Genomic DNA, 21,945 nt, shown 5'->3' with positions numbered 1-21,945 from the left:
GTAATAGGCTGCTTCCATAGATATCAGCCATTAGAGCAATGTCTCTGGCAGGAGGGGTCTGATTGGCTACGAGGTAGGTGATAAAGAAGCCATGCCTCATTTCCCTCCAATTTTTTTGTTCGTACTTCCTTGTATTAAAGTCAAGCGTGAAGCTGGCAAAGGACTGTGTTAAACTGATTTATGTGGTCTTCTATTTGGTGGTAGCTAATCTGTGCTCCCTGACTGCATTGTCAGCAGTCAGCGTTCCTGTACATGATTTCACTGGATTAAAGCATTTTCCGAAAATTTTGGAGTTTAATTTAATCAACCCTTTTCTGATCTTGCTAAATTTGACATCAGAAGTGCGATTTTTGTGCAGAAGTTGAATCTGCAACCTCAAACCAGTGGCGCTTACCTGCTAATTAAATGAAACCACAAGAAGAGTCCTCAAGTCCTCAGGAAAGTCCTTTTTTTTAAAAGAGGATTTGACTGCTTCCCCGCTACTGTTTTTGCAGGCTGGCTTTTCCCCCCTCATTACGAAGTTATGCATGCTGTTTGAGAACTCATAGTGTCATTTCCTTGAGTTTTTGTGTGTGCTGGATGCTGTGATTTACATTCATGTAAAAGATGACCGAAATGATATTGACTATATATTCGCAATTGTTCCATCTCACCTGTTCACATTGCTTTCATTAGAGCCAAAGCATGTGATCTGATGACATAATACTGTATGTTTGAGTAATTCCACAGATGGCTTCACCATCCATTTCAAATGCCATAAAACAAAGTCAAACCATTAAAGATAATATACCCATTATTAGTATGGAAATTTGAAATGGAATGCCACAGAGTACTGAAAGCTTGTCACTTGAGTGACAGTTAAAGACACTCCTGGTTCAGTGCACTGTATTTAAGATGTGTTTGATGTTTTTCAAACTCCATATTTGGCACATTATGCTCGGGTGGCAGCTCACACCTTGTTGGTATTTAAGACAGATTTCAGCGAATATTACTGGATTGTGGTGGCGGTTACATTTAAGGGTGCAGCTCCCTCATAACAGGGAGGTGTCGTCTGCTGACAGATCACTGTCTGGATGAGAGAGCACAGCAGCATCCCACCTCATTACCGTAGCAACACACTAACCGAGGGACCGACACACTGCTCGCTGTGATTAAGATGTAAATTTCCTCTAATTGGAATGTAAATTCATACATTTATATGAAGACGTCAGCTGTCAGATTGCAATATTGTGTCCTTTTTTCTCCCTCTCCCCTGTTCCCCAAGCAGGGACTAGGTGCCTGTAATCTGTATCATACTCCCGCAGCCCATCCTGGGATTTGCCGTTTGTTTAATGGCGTGCCCATTGTCCTGCATCCAGCCCGTCATTGTAATGCTTCCCATTCATGTTTCTGTGTTTTGTTGCAGTCTGATTTGCTCTCGCTACCTGTGTTTGTTCCTCCATGCATGGCTGAGCCGTCAGGGCTTTGGGGATGGGGAGGGACTTTGAGACGGGGCCGGGGTCATTGGGTGGCCGTATTTTGTGTGTGCATCGATTACTTCTGCTGAATGTTCCTCAATGCAAATAAGTCTGCCACTTTGAGAGGAAGCACATGTATCTGAAGTAATTAATTTTACCCTTGAATGCCAGCTGTGGTGTTGGTGTGATGTGTTCCAAATTGAGCTTTCTCACCAAAAAGGTGTTAATTTAGGGATTTGGCAGATGAAGTAAGTCTGTTTGCCAGTCTGTATGGCCAATGAAACTGGGATGCGCCATTTTTGTCCTGCTAATTCAGAGATTGTGCTCAAAGCACCTTGTCCAAGTTATGTCATTGTCTGCTTACCACAAATCAGTATATGACAAACAGAGTAGCTGTCTAATTTAGGGATTTGTTGGGTGGATGAATGAGCAGGTGCCTCATGTTTACAAAGGTGTTAACATTTTTATATTGTTTTTATAAGTTATGACTTGTTGACTTTGTAATGTTAGCACATGACATTGTTCCTGCTCTTTGTAAGAATAGAAAGTTAACATATTATTATAACTGGTACTTCCATTTACAGTGAAATGCAAAAGTCATGAAGTACACGTCATTTCTTTATACTTTTAGAGTTTGTTGTAATTTTTTAAAGTGATGTTGAGGAGTAATTCTTTTCCCAGCTTTCTGAAGCTCTTTCAAAGTTTTTATTTGGACGTGGGCTTCTTTTCCCCCTCACTTTCAGTCGGGTCCTTGAAACTAATACTTTTCAGAGGAAGGTTTTTGGTTTGTTTGTTTAGTCACTGAACATTGACCTATGAATCATTCAAGCATAAAAAAGAGATACTTAACTCAAAGGATGAACCAGTGTTGTGTCTAGACAACACTGGTTCAACAAATTGGCAAAGAACCAATTCTGAATTGTGTCTTTCGGCACTTTGTGACTAGCAGCCTGTGACAAACACACATTTGTTTGGCATTCTTTGCTTGAATCTATGAAAAATGCCAAAGTTAACACAGTTTGACAGGCATAAAATAGTATTTTTGTACCAAGAAGGTGATCCTCAGAGAGCTATTGTCCGAAATCTCATGGTGTGCAGTGTGTCCAGAACAAAATTGAGGAAACCACTCAAGTGGAGGAGAAAAATTAGAAGTGGCAGGCCTAAAAAAGTATATCCAGCAGACGAACACTGTCGGGAAGTTATGTCTTTAAGAAATAGGAAAAGCTACCTTTGTTTTCACGCAACAAGCTTTACCGGTACCCACCAGAACAGGTTGTGTTCTGATGACAAATCAGATCTGACAAATTCACACAGAAGTACACTACACATTATTTCAATTAGGAAACATACAAGAGCAACGACTTAAATTCTATTTTTAAAGGAACTGTGTCTTATCTTTTCCTTTCTTCTAAAAAACCACTATACATTATCTCTGGTGATAAAACACTGGAGAATTACACTGTCTCATTGTAAAATACACATTGATTTTTAACAGTGGCTGTTATATAATTATGATGTTCTGTTTTTTTTGTAACAAGGAGGGATCTAAAACAGTAGAAAACAGTTTTTATCTCTGCTAAACATTAACAAGTTTATTTGATTGATCCGTAACTCATAAGTCTCAGAGGTACCATTAAGGTGCAAACACCCTTCAGCCATTGAGAGTTTGTATTTATAGACCACATACACCTGTAGCTGCGAGTTCATCATTAGTGAATAAATTTAGTGATCAGTTGTGTAAGAGACATCGATGACTGGCTTGTGTAATCTTGTCCACTGGACATGTTTCGATGAACACAAACAACAGCAGGCGGATTTAATTTAGTTTGTTCCTGAATTGTACAGATTGAAAAACACCTGAGGGTGTGTGTTGGGGATGTTGCATATCTCCTGTACATTCCAATCAGGCACAGGTAGTGTGTGAAATCTCTCAAGTCACGCAAACCTGTCTTGGAAGCTGGTTCAGATACTGTAATTGCTGCAGCATTTTCATGGTTTTTCACACGCTTTCTGAAATTATGAAGATACTAATTTCTGTGTGTGTGTGTGTGTGTGTGTGTGTGTGTGTGTGTGCGTGTGTGCGTGCCTAAAAGCCTTAATCTAAAAAAAATAAAAAAATAAATTTTAATCCTTTAAGAAAATGTGATATGTTCACAATACATCAGTGTGCGAAGCGTGCTGCAGGGTTTGACAGCAGCATGTGTTGATGTTGTAGGGTGCAGGAAATTAAAACACTGGAGGTCTCAGGAGAAACCTCTAGGCTATGTCAAGCTGGGAAGAAAAGGAGAGAGAGGGTGACACAACAGCTTCCTATTTTTATGTCCAGCAGACAATGCAGTTGGTAAAAAGCAGGTAAGTCCGTGCAGGCCTCTTGTGTGATGTTCTGTGTGGCCGAGCCTGGCATTCTCATGCACTCTGATTCCAGTTAAGGGTTGAGCTGTACGCCAGGAATCCTTACTATGCTGCCACAGCATGTCTGTGCTACTCCACCCACTTGTGGCACCAAACCTGCACAACGTGCCTTCCCTCAATTAGCTCTCCATCAGGAAGGAATCCTAATAAACCTGCTTCTTTCACTTCCACTCTATCCATCATCTTCAGTTTATTAAACCGAATCAACAGCGTGGAAATCTGATACGTTCTCAGCCACTGTTTCCGTTAACCAGGAATCTGCCTGTGGTCAGGTGAACCGGTTGGCTTTGCTCATGTGGGTTATTTTCAGTTTCTACATGATCCTGGAGAGCGGAGAGCGCACCATCCTTAGCAACTTAAAGTTACACCCGTCACCTGATTGCTTGCATGTGCAAGTGCATGATCTTTTTTTGCTTTTGGTGCCAAAATAAGGGATTCATGTGTTTTCAGTTTACGTTTCCCTGTCTCGTCAGGTCTAATTTGCCCCAGCTGTGTTTCCCTCCTGTTGTCCATTCCCTGATTGCCCTTCTATGTATTTAAGCCTTGTGTTTCAGTGTGTCATGGTCGCGATCTTCCCCCCCGTTGTAAATAGTTTGACGTCTGGTGTTTGGTGATGTAAATAAATGTGGTATTTTGCTTTAAATCTCGTTTTGGGATTATTTTTATTTTCCTTATTTTTATTTTCCTGCGTTGCACCCCGGTTGCCTAGGCCGGGGTGTAACATATGGGGGCTCGTCCGGGATCGCTGGAGGGTCCGAAGGAGGGACAGCTTCGGCCTTCTGTCTTCGCTGGAGGATCCGAGGGACCGCTCCAGCCTTCTGCAGCTGGTGGGCTGCGTGTCCGTGTGTGCAGCTGGTGGGCTGCGTGTCCGTGTGTGCAGCTGGTGGGCTGCGTGTCCGTGTGTGCAGCTGGTGGGCTGCGTGTCCGTGTGTGCAGCTGGTGGGCTGCTCATCCGCCTTCGCTGGAGCGTCCGAGGGACCGCTCCAGCCTTCATCCGCCTTCGCTGGATGGTCCGTGGGACCGCTCCAGCCTTCGTCGTCCGCTGGAGGGTCGGTGGGGCCGCTCCAGCCGTCATCAGCTTCGTCTGCCTTCGCTTCAGCCATCCGCCTTCGCTGGAGCGTCCGAGGGACCGCTCCAGCCTTCATCCGCCTCTGCTGGAGGGTCCGGGGGACCGCACCAGCCTTCGTCGTCTGCTGGAGGGTCCGTGGGACCGCTCCAGCCTCCATCAGCTTCGTCTGCCTTCATCCGCCTTCGCTGGGGGGAGGGTCCGTGGGACCGCCCCAGCCTTTGTCGTCGCTGGAGGGTCCGTGGGACCGCTCCAGCCTTCATCCGCCTTCGCTGGAGGGTCCGTGGGACCGCTCCAGCCTTCGTCGTCTGCTGGAGGGTCAGTGGGACCGCTCCAGCCTTCATCAGCTTCGTCTGCCTTCGCTGAGGGGAGGGTCCGTGGGACCGCCCCAGCCTTTGTCGTCGCTGGAGGGTCCGTGGGACCGCTCCAGCCTTCGTCGTCTGCTGGAGGGTCAGTGGGACCGCTCCAGCCTTCATCGGCTTCGTCTGTCTGGATCAAACTTTTCACTTGGTGTTAAATGTTTGATTTTTGGGTGGGGGGAACTGTTACGTTTTGGTGTTGTCGGTGTGTTGCTTTTGGCGTGACTGTTATGTGTTTCCTGTTTTACTTTGAAAGTCTGTGTTATCTTAGTGTTTTCAGTTTACGTTTCCCTGTCTCGTCAGGTCTAATTTGCCCCAGCTGTGTTTCCCTCCTGTTGTCCATTCCCTGATTGCCCTTCTATGTATTTAAGCCTTGTGTTTCAGTGTGTCATGGTCGCGATCTTCCCCCCCGTTGTAAATAGTTTGACGTCTGGTGTTTGGTGATGTAAATAAATGTGGTATTTTGCTTTAAATCTCGTTTTGGGATTATTTTTATTTTCCTTATTTTTATTTTCCTGCGTTGCACCCCGGTTGCCTAGGCCGGGGTGTAACACATGGGTCTCTAATAAATGTATATATTGAGGACTGTAGTAAACTATTTTCAGTACTGGAGTGAGAACTAATATACTTTTAGTTTTAACATTGTTTTACCACACAGCACCACACAACTAGCAAAGCTTGGCTTACTATTATCACATCAGACATACAAGAGTAGAGGTAGGAAGAACTGGGGCAGATAGAGAGACAAACAGAGGAAGAGAGAGAGAGACCATTTTGTCCCCCAGGTATGACAGAGTCACTCATGCAGAAAGATCCCACATGGAGGGAGGTGGGAGAGTGGGGTGGGGGGCATGAAGGAACTCTTGGCTTCCTCTCCTCGTTTGTACCTCCCTTCACTGAAAACACATCTGTCTTCTTTTCTCTGCCACACACCTTTTCTGCATCCTTCGCTCACCTTCTCACTCCAGTAATGGAGTTTTGTTTTTTTTCACTGTTAACAGCTTAAACCGTTTTCTCATATTTAAGGCGTGAGGATTTCTTCTCACAGTTCATGCCACCTGCGATATTTTGTCAAACTTTGTGGGAATTGAGCGGCTGGTTATTGCAACCTGTGTCTTTTTTTTCTAGCTTTGGGTTTTTTGGCCTTCGGACACGGCGCCGTTACCATTACCCCAAGCAGTCTGTCTTACATGCAAATATGTGTCGGCTCTACAGCGATCACCATTTTGGTCCGCGGCAGAGCTATCTCATGGCTGCATGCATTAAAACAATTAAACTTTGCCCCTCCCCCGCCACAACAATCATTTGCGGATGTGTTGGGTGAAATTTAGCAAGAAATTATCATTTTCTGAATCACTTCACTCTGCTTGCTCTGTGTTTGTTTCATTCTTTCTCTTCCTCCATTTCGTCTTTGAGCTCCTTAAAAGACTTGGAGCCCCCTGCATGTTCTTCTTTTTGCTTCTTTTCTTCGTACTTTTTTTCATCATTATCCAACAGCACTTTTCTTTGCGTGCAAATGCTTTCTGAACGCCGTCCTTTCTTCCCTTTCAGGCTGGATGTCATTGTTGCTGCCTGTGGGCTGGGTGTATTTATTTAGGGGTAATTGGTGTGTGGATGAGTGAGGTAATGAGGTGCATCCACACTTGGCTGCTCCCCTCCCTGAGATCCTGAGACAGACGTAGCCTAGCTGGGCTCCGGTTGGAGCTGTACCACACTGCTGTCTCCGCCACACAGGTCAGAATGGCTCTTTCATACCCAGGTGGACAAATACAATCGCTGGGGCTGATACCTCAATGAGGCGTCTGAAGTGGTGTGTGTATGTGTGCATGAGCGCATTTCCATATGTGTTCATGTGCATGTGTTTGTGGGTGGAGATTGGGGGGGTGGAAAAACAGCGCTAGGCTGTGTGCTTGTCTCTGTCTCGAGTCCTTGTTTGCCTTGCAGCTTGTGTTTGTATAAGTGATTTTCTCTGTGTGTTTGTAAGTGCATGTATATCAGGCTGAGTGGGTGTTCAATGGAGCTCAAGGAGGACCTTTGGCTTTCATAGCCCCCTGCCAACCTCAAACTGCCCCTGATGTCCTGCAGAGTTACCTAATGATTTCACTTACACCTCCCTTATCTGTCTGGCCCGTGTGGCAGGAACCGTCTGACGCTTCAGCCTTTACATGCCATTTGCTGCCTCATATCCTGTGAAATTCAATTGCACAGCTCTAACTGTAGCCAGAGTCGTGGGATCTCCCTCTCTTACTCGCTCTCTTTCTCTTGCTCTCTAGCTCTGTCATCACACGCTCTGTCTCTCCCCCAGTCTAGCGTCTTGCATGTATTTGTAAATACAAACATCTGTACCATAACACATTTTCCCACATTATATCAGAGCAACCTTGCATTTTAGTGCTTTTGCGCTCCAAAGTTGACACTTCATTACCCCGCAGTGTGTTGGTGACAGACTTTGAATGAGCGGTAGAAGTTTTAAACAGGAAAGCTTGGATGTTTGTGGGCACCCACAGGTGTTCAGCAGATAATATTATGCATAGATTGTTTTGTTGTTATCAGGGTAATTGGTGTGGACCTGCCAGCCTTTGATAGACACACAATTACTGTATGTGATGCATAAGTGGACTCATTTTACGGCAGGATTTTGAGTTGCTAATGGTGCATTATTCAGCTTTTGGTCTGTCCCCAAAAGTGCCGGGCCAAATCAAACACGCCGCTCCAGGGTAATTGAGGCCCACTCCGCACCCCCTGCAGTGAGCAAGGCAGAACTGTAATCCCCTGACAACTCTGACTTGGCCCCAATCTGGCAGGCCGCCCATTTCCCAGCAAAACGCCTAACTCCACATCAGGGAGAATGAAGAAGCTGATAGTCACATCTGAACTGCTTTCCAATTCTGCTATTCTTTTGATATCAACGGTACTCTGTAGCCACCTCTATACTTTCTTTTTCTTTTAAACTTCACAGAATATAATTGCACACTAATTGCATGGCTTAAACTAATATTCTTACTCATTAGTCTCCTCAAGCGTTTGTGGTTTTGTGATCAAAGGTTTTTGACAATAAACCTCACCACCCTAACCACAGAAAAGCTTTTCCTTAAAAAAAAAAAAGAAACACTGCAATAGTTTTCTAAAGCTCTACCAGCAAAATGAAACACATAGTAATTACAAAAGCATTTTTCTGAAATTAGTAAAACTGTGTTATTTTGAGCGATTGTAACCTACCTAACCTAAATAATAACCAACCTACAACTGCAATATGCTAGTGTTACATACCAAGGGTTCATACATTTCACATTAAACTTTTTTCAGTTGCCCATAACTTCAAAAAGTCCACAACTGGAGCTGCAGAGGTACACAGCTTTAAGACATGAAACACTTTCATTCTGCACACGTCATATTTAATTCTCACGATTCATTTCTTTTAACATATTGAAGTTAATAGTGCTTCATAATTGGCACAAATGCAACATTATCTAATCATTGAAAAAAAATCTCTGCACTAGTTGTATTGTCATACTTGACATTATAAATTAGTTTATTTAAAATAAACCCTCATAAGAGCTTATTTAAGATCCAGTTTAAGATGCTAAAATTATTCCTGTTGAGTTAATGCATTGATTCATCACTTCCTTCTTCTTCCTTTCTTCCTTCCTGCATGATAAAGACCATTTTCTAGTCACTCATATAACTGTAAATGACACTTTCCGTGCAGTAATTTTTTTCCTCAACAACAAACCTAACATTTTTGCACTTTTAGAGAAAAGAAAAGCATGAAAAAATACACCAAATAAAATTTCTCATGCCTAATTGGTCAAGAAGTGAAACAAAAAACTGTGATTTTATGAAAGGGTGTTTAAAACACCTGCACTGTTTGATGAAACATCTGCTTTTTTGAAAATCTTGCTGTAAAATCCTTAAAAAATAGAATATTTTGTCTTTTTTTTGCTTTGGAAGCTTATTACAGTGATCATTGCAGTTCAAAGAAGTGATTTGTAGCTGCACCAACATTTAATGGGTTCTCCCTTAGTCAATACTTTTTGACTAGCCTAGTTTCATGAAAATCATCTTGGTTGTTTTGTGCACATTCATGCTGACAAACAAACAATAGTCACAGCCATCTATCTCAGAACATTTGTTTCTTGTCATTCTTTTAAAATCTCGACATTCTCTGAAGTGTCACCTCTTATGGGGTCATTTGCAGGGAGGGTATAACATGCATTTAGCGCTGTCTGATTCTTAACTTTAGCATGTGTTCTCCCCAGGCCTTGGCTCACTGTTTTAATAGCTTTAGTAATGCTTCACAATTAACACTCAGCCAGCGCTCTGGGTTAGGTCATGGCTGGTGTTTTTCAGGCTAAATTAGAAAACACAAAACAAGAATTCCCCATCACCCACAGTGTTTTTAGGACCTAGTGGTTATGGGCAAAATGGAAGGTGGTGAATTTTTTGACAGGGCAGCCGAGGTGATGCCTCATTCCCTTTGACATCTTGAACACCCTAAAGGTGGCTTTGCCAACAGTCTACCCAGGAAGCACCTTACCTAGCTGTGGCTAAATTTACACAACCACCTGCCCACAGGGAGGGAACTAGAGAGGAGAGCAGAGGTGGAGGTGGAGTGGCGATGGAGGGCAAATGGGGGAGAGAGAAGGAGGGGGGAGGGACTGAAGTATGTTGGTGTGCAAGAGAAATTCAATACAAAATATGTTTACGTAGTTACTTTCAGTCCTATTTGTTGTTTTAATTTACCTCAGATGGGAGATATTTTCCAGTTTATCGTCTGTTGTAAAGGAAAAAACGTGTTCCACCTGTACTGTGTTATTTACGCCCCCCCCCCCCCCCCCCCTTTTTTATTTTTTTATTTTAAATGATTGGCCTGGTGGTGTGCCTGTTTTACAAGCACTCTTTAACTCCATTAGCTCACCATTTGTGCTACAGACAAAATTCAAACAGGTTTGGAAAGAAGAGAAGACGCGATTTAAGGGAATATTCTGTGATTTTCTGTAGCACAAAGCACAAGGTACTGCTGTCTGAACAGAAATATCAGCTGTGCCTAGATTTTACTATGTGAGCTTTACATTACTTTACATTACATCCTTAACCATTCTGGACTTAGAGAGAAACTTCAAATAATTTCTGAAAAATATGAATATTTTTGAATTTTACAGCCAAAATTACAAAATAAATCCAGACGGCTTGTATGAAAAAGATGAAAAATTATGTTTTCAACCAACATGTCTGTGGTCTGCAGTAACACCAGTTTTTACTTCTTACAGATGTGTTTTAAGTTTCCTTGCCCACAAGTCTTCTAAGGTCACCACAGGTCAGAGTCATTGAGAACGAAGCTCCATGCCAACGTCCATGTGGCTGACTTCAAAAAATTATAACGAGAACGACTACTCGTCCGTGGTGTACAGTTCTATTGGATATATAGTGTTCAGCTATTAATACCAATACTACAAGAGCTGTTTTGGTTTTGTGCTCAGAGTAGCTGCCAAACAGATTGTTACTGAAAATTCAGTAATTAAATGAGATGTCAGCGTGTGATAAAGTATCTGTCGGCTTATTTACTCATGATTATGATTGTTTTATGAATAGGCATAAGTATTAACCACTTAAACCATATTTATGCTTTTTATAAATTTACTGAAAGCATGCTTATATTGAAGCTCCCAAGATGGACAGTCGAATAGAATGGTAACAATTCTAGATGCTCCCCAATGGCAGTGTTCAGGCTGATTGCCTGTAGGCTGATGTGGAGTGAATGGCCTTAGAGGCTCTAGGCTGGTCTATGTGTGGCCCGGCTGGTCCAAGTCAGCAGTAATGACTGGCTTTGGCCAGCATGCCTGTTAGTGTGAATGGGGTTACTCTGGGCAACACCTTTTCAGCTGGGTCCTATGAAGTCCCCAGTATGGTGGTCTTTGTCCACACAAGGGCTGTCCTCTCAGCAAAAAGGGCTTCTTTTTTGTGAGGACTATCAACTGGTGATGGATTATACCCACCCTTCTTTATTCATCCGGGCAGGGTAACAGAGAAAGATGTGAGCGAGCATGTATGTCTTAGGTATACGCAGATATGTATGTAATGTCACACTCAGCATAAAAAGCATTACATGTGTAAATGTATAGTTTTCTTTGGTGAACCTGACGTGATCCCCACAGTTTGTTTTTCGTCAGATTCTCTTTTCCTGAATTTTTTTCTTCCTCCTTAGCTTCAACCATCTTTTGCTAAATCTTAGTTGTTTAACTGCTGCTTGGCTCCAAAAGATTTAGCAGGTGAACTTCATGGCAGAAACCTGCAATTGGAGAGACTGTTCGGCCCCAGTGTAAAGAATTGGCCCATAATTCTTATACACAGCTGTGCCTTTGTTTACAAGTGTATATGCTGCCGTTTTCAGTTGCAGACACGCTTAACAAGAGTGCTGGTGTCATGTGCATCTCATGGCTTACATTGCAGTAATGCTATGTGCAATTTGTTAGTAAGAGAGGTAAGAGCAGGTTAAGTTTATAAACTTGTAGTTTTAATATCTTCAGCACTGAAGACATTTTAAATGGACGATGATATATTGTTGTGTTCTCCTTTTATTTTGATTTTGCCTTCAGTTCTGGTCTTTTACTTGCACACTAGACTTCGTCTGTGAGAGTCATTACCCCACACCCCTCCCGAGGGGTCAGCCACTTACCCAGGCTGACACAGTAACCTCCAGACGACCTTTCGCTTTGCCAAATGTTATGCCTGTAAACTGCGTGAACTCTTATCACAGTAAATGATGAAAGAAAGAACAAGACTTGTTAGTGGGAGCTAAAGCCGGGTTTAGGTAACCCTAGATGTACAATTCTGCTTTGTGCACTCATGTTGTAAGTACCTCTGTGTGACACATGCATAGGAAAGTAGCCGTGCGTTGTAGACTGAGTGCAGCACCGAAAAATACATGAATAATAGATGACAAAATATCTGTGGAAATGTTCTAGGTTTTATTTTTTTTATTTTTTTCAAATTTGTATTTATTTATTTTTTGGGTTACTGAAACAGTGACAGACGATTTCGTGAAAGGGTAGTAGAGTTTTTGAAGTAACGAGCGCTTCATAAAACATTCAGCTTTAGTGCATATCGAATCTACTGTTAGTGAGATTTAGCATTGTTAGCTGGATAGTTTTGCTGTCTTCGGAAAGAGTCTATTCCCCACTGTTGCTAGTACCGTATTTATGCAAAGCTATGATGACTGGTGCTTCCTCCAAACTCACCCTGAGGTGAGACATATGAATTGTTTCAGTGCTCCAATCACCTCTGCAAGTAAAAAAAATCTAAATCTCAATTATTTCTTTACATTGTTACTTCTGTTATTCTTCTGATTTAAAATATAAACAGATTTCATATACACTTGCACCTGACTTCATTAGGTAGAAGTCCTCATCTCATCTTTTTGAAAACAAATATTTAATCAGTCAATCATATGGCACCAACTCAATGCATTTACACATAAGAACAGGATCAAAACAACCTAATGAAGTTTAAGGGACATTGAGTGTGATATAGTAGTTGCTGTCTGACTTGCTGGTCTGAGTTTTTCAGAAACTGCTGATCCACTGGGATTTTTCCACACAACCTCTCTAGAGTTTACAGAAAATGGTCCAAAAACCCCTCCGAAAATATCTTTTGAGTAGCAGTTCTCTGACTCAAAATACCTTATTGATGCCATAGGTCAGAGGACTGACTCCCTTGAGCTGGTAAGAATACAGAAGTAAACCAAATAATCATTCAGAAGAGCATCTCTGAGCACACCACTTACCGAACCCTGAAGCAGATGGGCCACAGCGGAGAGAGACCTCACTGGGTATCATTCCTGGCAGCTAAGAACTGAAACTGAGGCTACAATTTGCATGAACACACCTCAGAAGAAAATCATCGCCTGGTCTGATGAGTCTTGATTTCTGCTGTGACATTCGGATGAGAATTTGGCCTAAACACAAGATCATGGATCTGTTTTGCCTTGTATCACAATTCATGCTGTTGGAGGAGGTTTAATGGTGTGGGAGAGATTTGACTCACTTTGAGCCGCTTAGTACCGATTGCACATCATTTAAATGCAGAGCATAACTTAGTATTGTGTCCATCTCTGTATCACCACAGTATACCCATCTTCTAGTGTCTGCTTCCAGCAGGTATTTCTTGAATATGACAATTAGTTCACTGTAGTCAAATGGCCTCCACAGTCACCAGATGTCAATCCAGCAGAGCACCAGCTGTGTAGTGCTGTCATGTCATTATTTACCAAAGTCTCTCAGAAATGTTTCCAGCACCTTTCTGAATCTCTGCCACAAAGAATTAAGGTAGTCGTGATGGTAAACGGATTCAGCTAGTTAGGTGTACCTAACAAAGTGGCCCGTGTGTGCATATTGGAAGTAAAATTTAAAGTAAACTTGATTTGTAGCCCCCCAAAAAACAGGGAGAAATGATACACTTCACCTGTAAACACCAATAGTTGGTAAATCATTGTCAGCTTAAATCTTATTGTTATAGCTCTGCTTTTCTTTGTTTTTTTCTTACTAAATCATTTTAAATTCCCAAAAGTGTGATTGTTAAAGCAGGACATTAGACAACCTGCTCTTACTAAAGTTGCCAGTGAGGTTTTAGCTTGAGGATGCCAATATCAGAGTCACAGTTTGAGGGGTAAAATGTGTGTTTGAAGGATGGAGGGCACAAGAGATCCCCCAGATATGCTGTCATAACCCATGCAACCGCACTTTTTGCTATGGGCCTATTGGTAGTGAAAGCAGCACTTAGATATGTTTGTACTCTTCGCCCTCTATCCTTCTCCCTTTCTCCCCAGGCACCATGTCACTCCAGGGGAAATCCAGCACTCTCTGGCTATGCCCAAGTTCATAACACCAACTAACCCCCCTCTTTTCACTATCCACCATCAAGGGTCAATGTGCCCTCACCCTACAATGCCCACGGTCTTTACCAACACTGCCCTCCAAAGAGAAACAAAACTGAACTGAAAAGAGACAAAATGGCCCCACGCCGCTTCTCCTGTCAAAGCTCTTGACAGGCCCAAGCGGAGGACCCCAGAGGAGGGTTTAGTTGAAGATGATGACGACAGATATAACAAGTTGTTGTGTTACAGCACAGTTACACTTTGGCCCTTGTTTGTCCATTTAGTTATTCAGAATCATCACAGAGCTAACTGATTCCCATGCATGTCATGTTTAGTAACATGACAGATACAATCAAATGCTGCTTTTTATCAGTCTGTGGAGCGTGAAGGGTAAGTGAGGAGTTAGCTATTCAAGAGAACAAGAATAAACATTCCATTAGGTATTAAAAAAAACTTGAAATATTGTCAGCTAATCAATTTCCTGTTTGGACATGCTCGCTTTTAATGAAATTCAGTCAGTTATTAGTCCCTTCCCCTTTTTCCAGTGTTAGGGAATATAATTACGTTGAAAATGCTTACTCATCCTTCTGCCTGCCTGCTGCCTACTCTGTCAGATGCATTAGGCCATGAAGCGGAATAGATGAGGAGCCTGTGTCTGTATCTGTCTATCTGTCAGTCCTCCTGACTGTCTGTATGCCTGACTTTTAGATTATCCCGGATCAGGCAGCAGGTGACATGGTGAGCAGGTGACCATCACCCAATTACCAAAGAGAAACTTGAGAAAGCTCCAGTGTAGTTTGCGTTTGTTTCTTTCTTCTCTTGTCTCCTGAAAAAGGAAAAGGAAAAAGCTTTATCAGGTAGCATGCAACTTAACAAGCAAGAAAATGCATCCGTCCTTTCATGCGTATTTTTTGCTAGTATTCAAATGACGCTGAAGGTTAAATATACTACAATAAACCATGTTATTACCGAAAAGAATGCAGAATAAAATCCCAAATATTCTAAAAGTGATTAATAATGTCAAATTAATTTGACAAAATAAAAGGATGAGAACAAATTTTTACTTAAAAATTTCAAAGTCTAAAGGAGAAAGACTTTGCTAGTCAACAGGTTATTCTTAGGGCAAGGCCAGGGATTGTGTTACGCTCTTTGTTACCACAAAAGAAGAGAAAGGTAGAGCTTCTTCTCAGCTTTTGTTAGGTGCAGGTGGGCTAGAATTTCCAAAGTGATTGGCATAAAGGATTTATGCCGGGTTGTTTCTGCATTTTTTTTTCTGGGAAGGTGGCGGAAGTATTCTCCGAAATTGCCAGGGTAAATGTGCTCATAGTTTACTTGTCGAATAGAAAGGTTCATCACCTCATTATGTGGGTTTTTGGTGTGCTAAAGCCAATACTAGTTCCTATAGATACAGCAAATGATTTCCCACACAATGCTGTGAAACTTTAGAGTTGCGAGGGATTACAGCGCTGGCAGGCGATTTACCTTGGTTTAGTCACTGAACAGATCAGCAAGTCTACCAGTTTCAGCCGTGAAACAGTCTGCTGCCATTTTGACCCTTGGCTGGTTGTAGAAATGGGGCTGGAAATGGAAGACATTGACCTGGTGTCACGGACAGATGTACACATTAGTTTACAGTGGCTGCACTGCAGCTGTGCCGCTCAAGGAAATGGAATTGGCAAAAGGTATCACCTCTAATGTGACCGCAGTCTATGAATACTGGACCTAGAGCTATATATTAAAAATACATTTTGTCGAATTGTTCTGCATTAATAAAATGACCCAAGCTTATCTTATTGGTAACAGCATGTACCCAGATTTCAGTCACTTTTTCTCCACTGCAATTGTAATGACTTCAATGTAGAGAAGCAATTTTCAGTTTTATGTAATTTCAGTGAAATCACCGAGTTTATGAAATGCTGTCAGCATTACAGCACTGATTGATTAAGTAGGTGTTTATGGTAAATATCTTGTCACTTCCTTAAACATATTCCTGTGCCAGCTAATCTGATTGGAACAGCCAGACCGGTCATCATGTGTTCTAACAAGGTGTTGGGTTTCCCATCGTCCTAAGCTGTACAGTGACACGGGCCATTTGAAAGTGTGGCTAAAACTCTATGGAAGAAATGACTCGTTAAATTAGCACCTAATACTCCAGTCATTAGCAAGCCGTTACCACCACTGGAATGCCTTTGATGGCGCTGCTTTGTGTGAGTAGGTCCCTTGTAAGCTCCACTTGGAAAAATCTCTCCATTTAGATGTTGGAATATTACACAACTGCTTTCCATTGTAACGCACACAAGCAAAACAAAAGAAGATGCCCAAAACAGTGATTTAGTGTGTTCTCTGACCCTTAAACGACTGACGTCATATCCACAAATAAAACTACAGAGAGTGGAAATGACCGGGCAGCATAAAACACCGTATTCTCTGAGAAACAGGTCTTTGGGGTCTTTGGTAAGCTGAAGGGAATTGTCCATTGTGGGGTGATATCAGTAACCCTCTTAGGCAAAGCTAGTCTGTGGGCCGACCCCGAGGGCTCATTTCAAGTGCTTAGTGCTCGTTTGGAGCTTTGTCACCCCTCGCCCTGTTGCCAGCATGGCCCCATCCCCTCTGGCTGTGGTGGCGGAGCTGTACCACAGACCTTTACCCCTGCCCACCACCAGGGAGGGAACACTGACATCACAGCTCTAAGACACACACACACACACACACACACACACACACACACACACACACACACACACACACACACACACACACACACATTGACTAAGATTGTAGCACACATCCAATTTCACATTGCCCCCCTCCACCACGGCACCACAGCCAATGGTCTATTTTCCCGCCGTCCACTCCTTTCCAACACCCACCCCCCACCCCTCGCCCCTTTCTTATGTTTTTCCTCTTTCTCCACCCTCGCGAAGGTTGCCAGGCAGCAAAGAAAGACTTCACACACACATACACCCCACTATGCCTCTAAGGGTTATCCGGATGTCCTTGTTTACATCATGGAGTGTGCAGGACGTAGGGAAGCAGATTCAGAGCCTCCCTGACTATGTCTCTCGAAGTCCTACACTGACCTCCATTCATTTGTTGTCAGTGTGAAATGCTCAGGGCAGTAATGCATTTGCTGTAAACATTGCTACAATAATCTACTGTACTTACAATGCTTTTAAAATATTTGGTGTAAATTTCAAAGATAAATTCAAAATTATTGAAAATAATTTGATTGTCTTCATGCATTTAGCTGTGCTTAGGATTACTTCATTTGGTATAGAAGAGAGTTTTTTGGCTCTGATAACATTTATCGGCTCTTATATTGGCTGTGTGTGTGTGTGGTGGTTGCTGGCTGTTACTAGGCTGTCTTTTCCCTGTGTGTCAAACCAATCGATTGGTTTGTTTGCTCCTCCCTCCAACTTTGATGTTACCATTGATTGTTCTCATCTGCCCCTGAACTCAAAGGTTAGAGGAGCTGAGCTGCACTTCTGAATTGCTTTGACCTTCGCTCTGCACATGCTCAGTGGGTTTACAGAGCCCAGAGCCAAACAGACATGGTGTAGCCAGGCCCGTGGGTGCGTGACAGCCAGACAACGGTGTGATGTCTTTTTTTCCCCTTTAACTCACCCACTGAGGATGATGTATATGTGATTGATTTTTCTCCTACCTCTCTCTCTAACATGTTTCCGCTGCAGTGCACTAAGCAGGACTGAGTCCAGGCTTGATCAATGCATTGTTTTTCTTTTTCAATCACACTCGAGTGAGCTGAAGACACGAAAGGTTACACAGGTGAGGTTTGGCAGGGTATGGAAGCAAAGCAGCGCTTCTGGAGGCCCCCTCAAGGCCGGTGTATGAGTTTGCCTGGGATGTTTGTGTGTGCGTGCGTGCATGTGTGTGGGGGGAAAAAAAGGAGTGAAAGAAAGACTAACATGCAGAGAGAAGTTGAACAGATTCATGTTTTTCTAACAACTTCATCTTCTGGTCTCACCAGTCTTAGTTCATGCTTATTATGTGCCTCATGTTTGTTCTTCACTGGGAATCATTTTCCTTGCCTCTATGTAACCTTAGCTTTACCATCTCACATTAAATTACAGGTCCTTCACAAGTGTCTCAGTTCTCACCTTCCCTTAGATAATCTGCAGGAAGACTACTCTTCTTTCCTCTGTTTGCCTCACAAATGGTTTTCTGAAACACACACAAAGGCAATATGCTCAACAACTTGAGCTGTCGGCCACAGGAGCAGGAAGAGAAGGCTTCATATCAGACACGAAGATCAGTCATTTAAAACACACTCAGGTGTTTCAGCACTCTAAAAAAATAAAGGCTGGAAGTCATCTACCCTGAAGGGGTAAAGAGTGCGGCGTTGTTCTGATTATCTCTAAGTAATGACGCTCTTAAACCCCGTACCCAAACACCTAGTCATTAGGAAAAAGATAAGTATCTGTGGGAGTGGAAGGGCTCTGCTAAAGCTGGATGTCTGGAGGGGAAGGACGTGGCGGGCAGGGAAGGTTTACAGGGTTGAGGTGGGCTAGGTGTGGGAGTGCAGGCTTTGGCCAGTGGGTTTCAGATGTCATGGCAGATTCTTTCAGGGGGAAATTATAGGGTTTAACTTCTCTTGTACCCAGAATGGCAGTATTCTGATTTAACTTCCTCAATAGACACTCGGGCAACAAGCCACTCAGCACCATTGTCAGGGCCACACTTGACTCCGGAGATACTTCACCTCCTCTCACGCTCTCAACAGCTCTTCAAGACTTTGTTCATGGAGGGCCGCCGACAGCCTTTCACGGCAGATCTGGAGAAAGCAGAGCAGGCAGTGAAACCCCTCTTAAGCTTTATAGCAGTAAGCATGTTGGTGTTTGGGGGGTTTACACGAGTGGCCCTCATTAACCTCTTAGCGTCTTTGTGCTTTGAGTTGGCACAGGGCTGCTCTGTAGATAAGCTTTACTGTAAAAGACTTTCTTGTAGACAACTGAGCACAATTTGTGTTACAGTAAAGCAGTCAGCGCTGCTGCACTGATGCAAATGCATCCATCTAGATTTTCCGGGCACAGTTGTGTTGGAACACACACTTTCTCTTACTTCATAAATGAGTGATTTTGTGTCCCATTCACAATTCTCCAAAACAACCCTAACACACACACACACACACACACACACACACACATATATATATTCCCCACGAGGTGTAACAGACCTAAAGCTCTCTGAAGCATTTAGCAACACGCTGGCAGGTTTACTCCATGCTGCCAGTGCTGAGGGGAGTGCTGAAGCATCTAATGCAATTTCAACCCAACATGGCTCTCTGCGAATAAGCATCACTGAAGAGTAACATCTACTGTATGCTGATCCACTGCAGAGCTTTCTTCTTGCACTGACGCTCTGCCCCCTCCCTCTGTCCCTCTTCTCTCTCTCTGATTTGTGCAGAGACTGCATTTGCCTCCAGACTTGTCTGAGACAGTGAGTCGTGTGAGCAGGGGGGAGCTGGCAGGAGCAGTCGCGGTGGCGTCAGCCTGTGGCTCCGGCACTTCCGGCAACAAACACCTGGACTTCTAGAGCTCCCACACAGTCGCTATAGGCAACCAACACCTGGAATGCCGCAGCGTTGTCCTCTTCACTGCGGTGACCAGGTTGTTCCCTTGCCCACATAATGTCAACATCTATAACCCTGCCAGCCATTACCACCTGCCAACTGACACAGCCAGGGGTGAAGATCTAAACATCCACAGTACCTCTTCTCATAACTGACACATTTCTTCCTATATTTCACAGCTCTTCTTTTATTTACACTTAGTCTACATGCTTTTTGTTTTTTTCCTGACTCTGAAAGCTGATATTCACACAATCCATGCTGTCATTACGGACTCATTTCACTTTTGTTGCTAGCAAACCTTTTTCTGTTTTTCCTGCAAGCTGCAGAAACATAGAAACACTGTGTTGTTTTGAAATGTAATGTAAATGGCTGGTAAGGTGATGATTACTTAACCTAAATAAAATACAAGCTGGGTGTTTTTTTCAGGTTTGGTACATTTTGTAAGTTCTTTGTTGTTTTCTCTGCCTCTAGAGAATATGTTTACAAGCAAAGTGCAGCCGTTAATTTTTTTTTTTTAACCTTTCTTTACAGACAGACAGTCGAAGTAAATATTGAATAATTTAACTAATCTCTGGGCCTCTGTCGACTCACTCCACTTTACAAAAGTCTATAAATACAGTTTATTTTGCAGGTTGATCAAATTTTCTTATGTAAAAGTAAATAATAAACAATAAATATACAGAACATGGCACACACTATATTGTGTATATCGCCAACTCTGAGGAGAAAATAGACTGTGAGACTGGGAGGGACTGATCTCTGGTTTGCCTGACTGGTTTCAGGTTTGGATAGGGATGCCTCCATCTGACCCTGAGACTGTGCCTGTGAGTGATGTATACCTCCAGTAAGCAGAGCAGAGCAGGAATGTGGGCAGAGGGTAGGAGAGCTGAATTTGGGTGCAGGCTTCACACCTCATCAGGCATGTTTGCTGGATGAGCTGCTTTGCCATGACAAGCCCAAAAGAACAAATTAGGTCAAACGGTGACATGGAGAAACAGAGGAGAACAAAAAAATCAACATGAAAAATTAAATGTTTCATTTTTATTTTCCTCAGTCTGCTGTTGATGCCAGTTTGAATATTTTTGCTCGTAAAAACTGGCAGTATTGGTAACCATCTGCAACACTTGTCGGGAGAGGGTAGTGTTACCTGACGGATTCATACATGAGTGGAGCGCTCTTGTATCAGGTGTATATTATGAGCAAGAACGAGTTTTCGTACGCAGGTCGCTTACGCATGTGAATGAAAGATAAAAACGCATTTTTTTTAAAGTTATTGTTGCTGATGACATATTCAGGGTGCAAATTAAAGGTAGATTAAAATAGAACAGACTCATTTTGACACGTGTTTATGTTCCCGTTTCACTAGCATGCAAGTTTGTTGTTTTTTTTGTTTTACATTATTTAGCCCAAGTTTCTATGTCAGCATGCTGATTCACATTCTGTCTACTCGGTTCAGAAGCACTTGAGTTGATTGTTTTTTTAATTTATAAAATGTTTTGAATCAAATTTAGAATTTAGCATATGACTTATCATAGAGCGGATTTGTCAGCGTCCTCCCACAATGCAGCGGCTTATGATTAGCCAAGTGTTTGCCTGTTTTGTCACCTGTCTTCTGATTGATTCAGTTTTGTTGCTCAAAATGCAATGCGCCTTTATTACTAGGTATGTTACCAGTCTGTAAATGAAATCCGTATTACTGTCGCATAAGATGAACATTCGATGCTGTAGGTATATTATGCAGCTCTTCCTGAAGTAGTGTGGAGATTGCACATCTATATGTTTCTTAGCTAAAGCCAACTATTTGAATATAGTTGCTTTTACTTGGGTTTTATGGATTGTATTTTATCACATACTATTAAAGAAGTAAAAAGTGGGGTGTTTTCTTAACCACATTCAATAAATTTTTTCTGCATTAACTATTTCTCTGAGAAGTTTAGTGTAAAAGCAGATTCCCCTTCAAATGTGTTGTTGTGTGTTGCTTTAGAGATGAGAACCAATTAAGCCATACTTGTCAAAAACATCTTACTCAAAGCTTATACTACTCTTTATTTGTATTCATAATGATGAGGGAGGCATGACTTCATGTTTGCTTCAAGCACACGCTCACGCTGAGACGCTAAGTAGCCGGGCGTCAGCATTTGTTCACTTGCTGTGGGAATTCAGATTCAGATTTCTCCAGGTCAGAATTA

General features: G+C 42.6%; 1 protein-coding gene across 1 annotated transcript in view; it reads left to right on the top strand.

The window, feature by feature from the left end:
* elp4 (elongator acetyltransferase complex subunit 4) overlaps positions 1–21,677 on the top strand; it is a 56,534-nt gene extending 34,857 nt beyond the window's left edge. Inside the window, exon 10 of the mRNA XM_026170274.1 lies at positions 19,591–21,677. Coding sequence (XP_026026059.1) covers positions 19,591–19,719 — 129 coding nt within the window. The 3' untranslated portion in view covers positions 19,720–21,677. The remainder of the gene's footprint in view (positions 1–19,590) is intronic.
* The last annotated feature ends 268 nt before the right edge of the window (positions 21,678–21,945 follow it).

Source organism: Astatotilapia calliptera, chromosome 1 (genome assembly GCF_900246225.1).
Source record: "Astatotilapia calliptera chromosome 1, fAstCal1.2, whole genome shotgun sequence".
Classification (NCBI taxonomy): domain Eukaryota; kingdom Metazoa; phylum Chordata; class Actinopteri; order Cichliformes; family Cichlidae; genus Astatotilapia; species Astatotilapia calliptera.
This window is presented reverse-complemented; position numbering and strand designations above follow the sequence as displayed.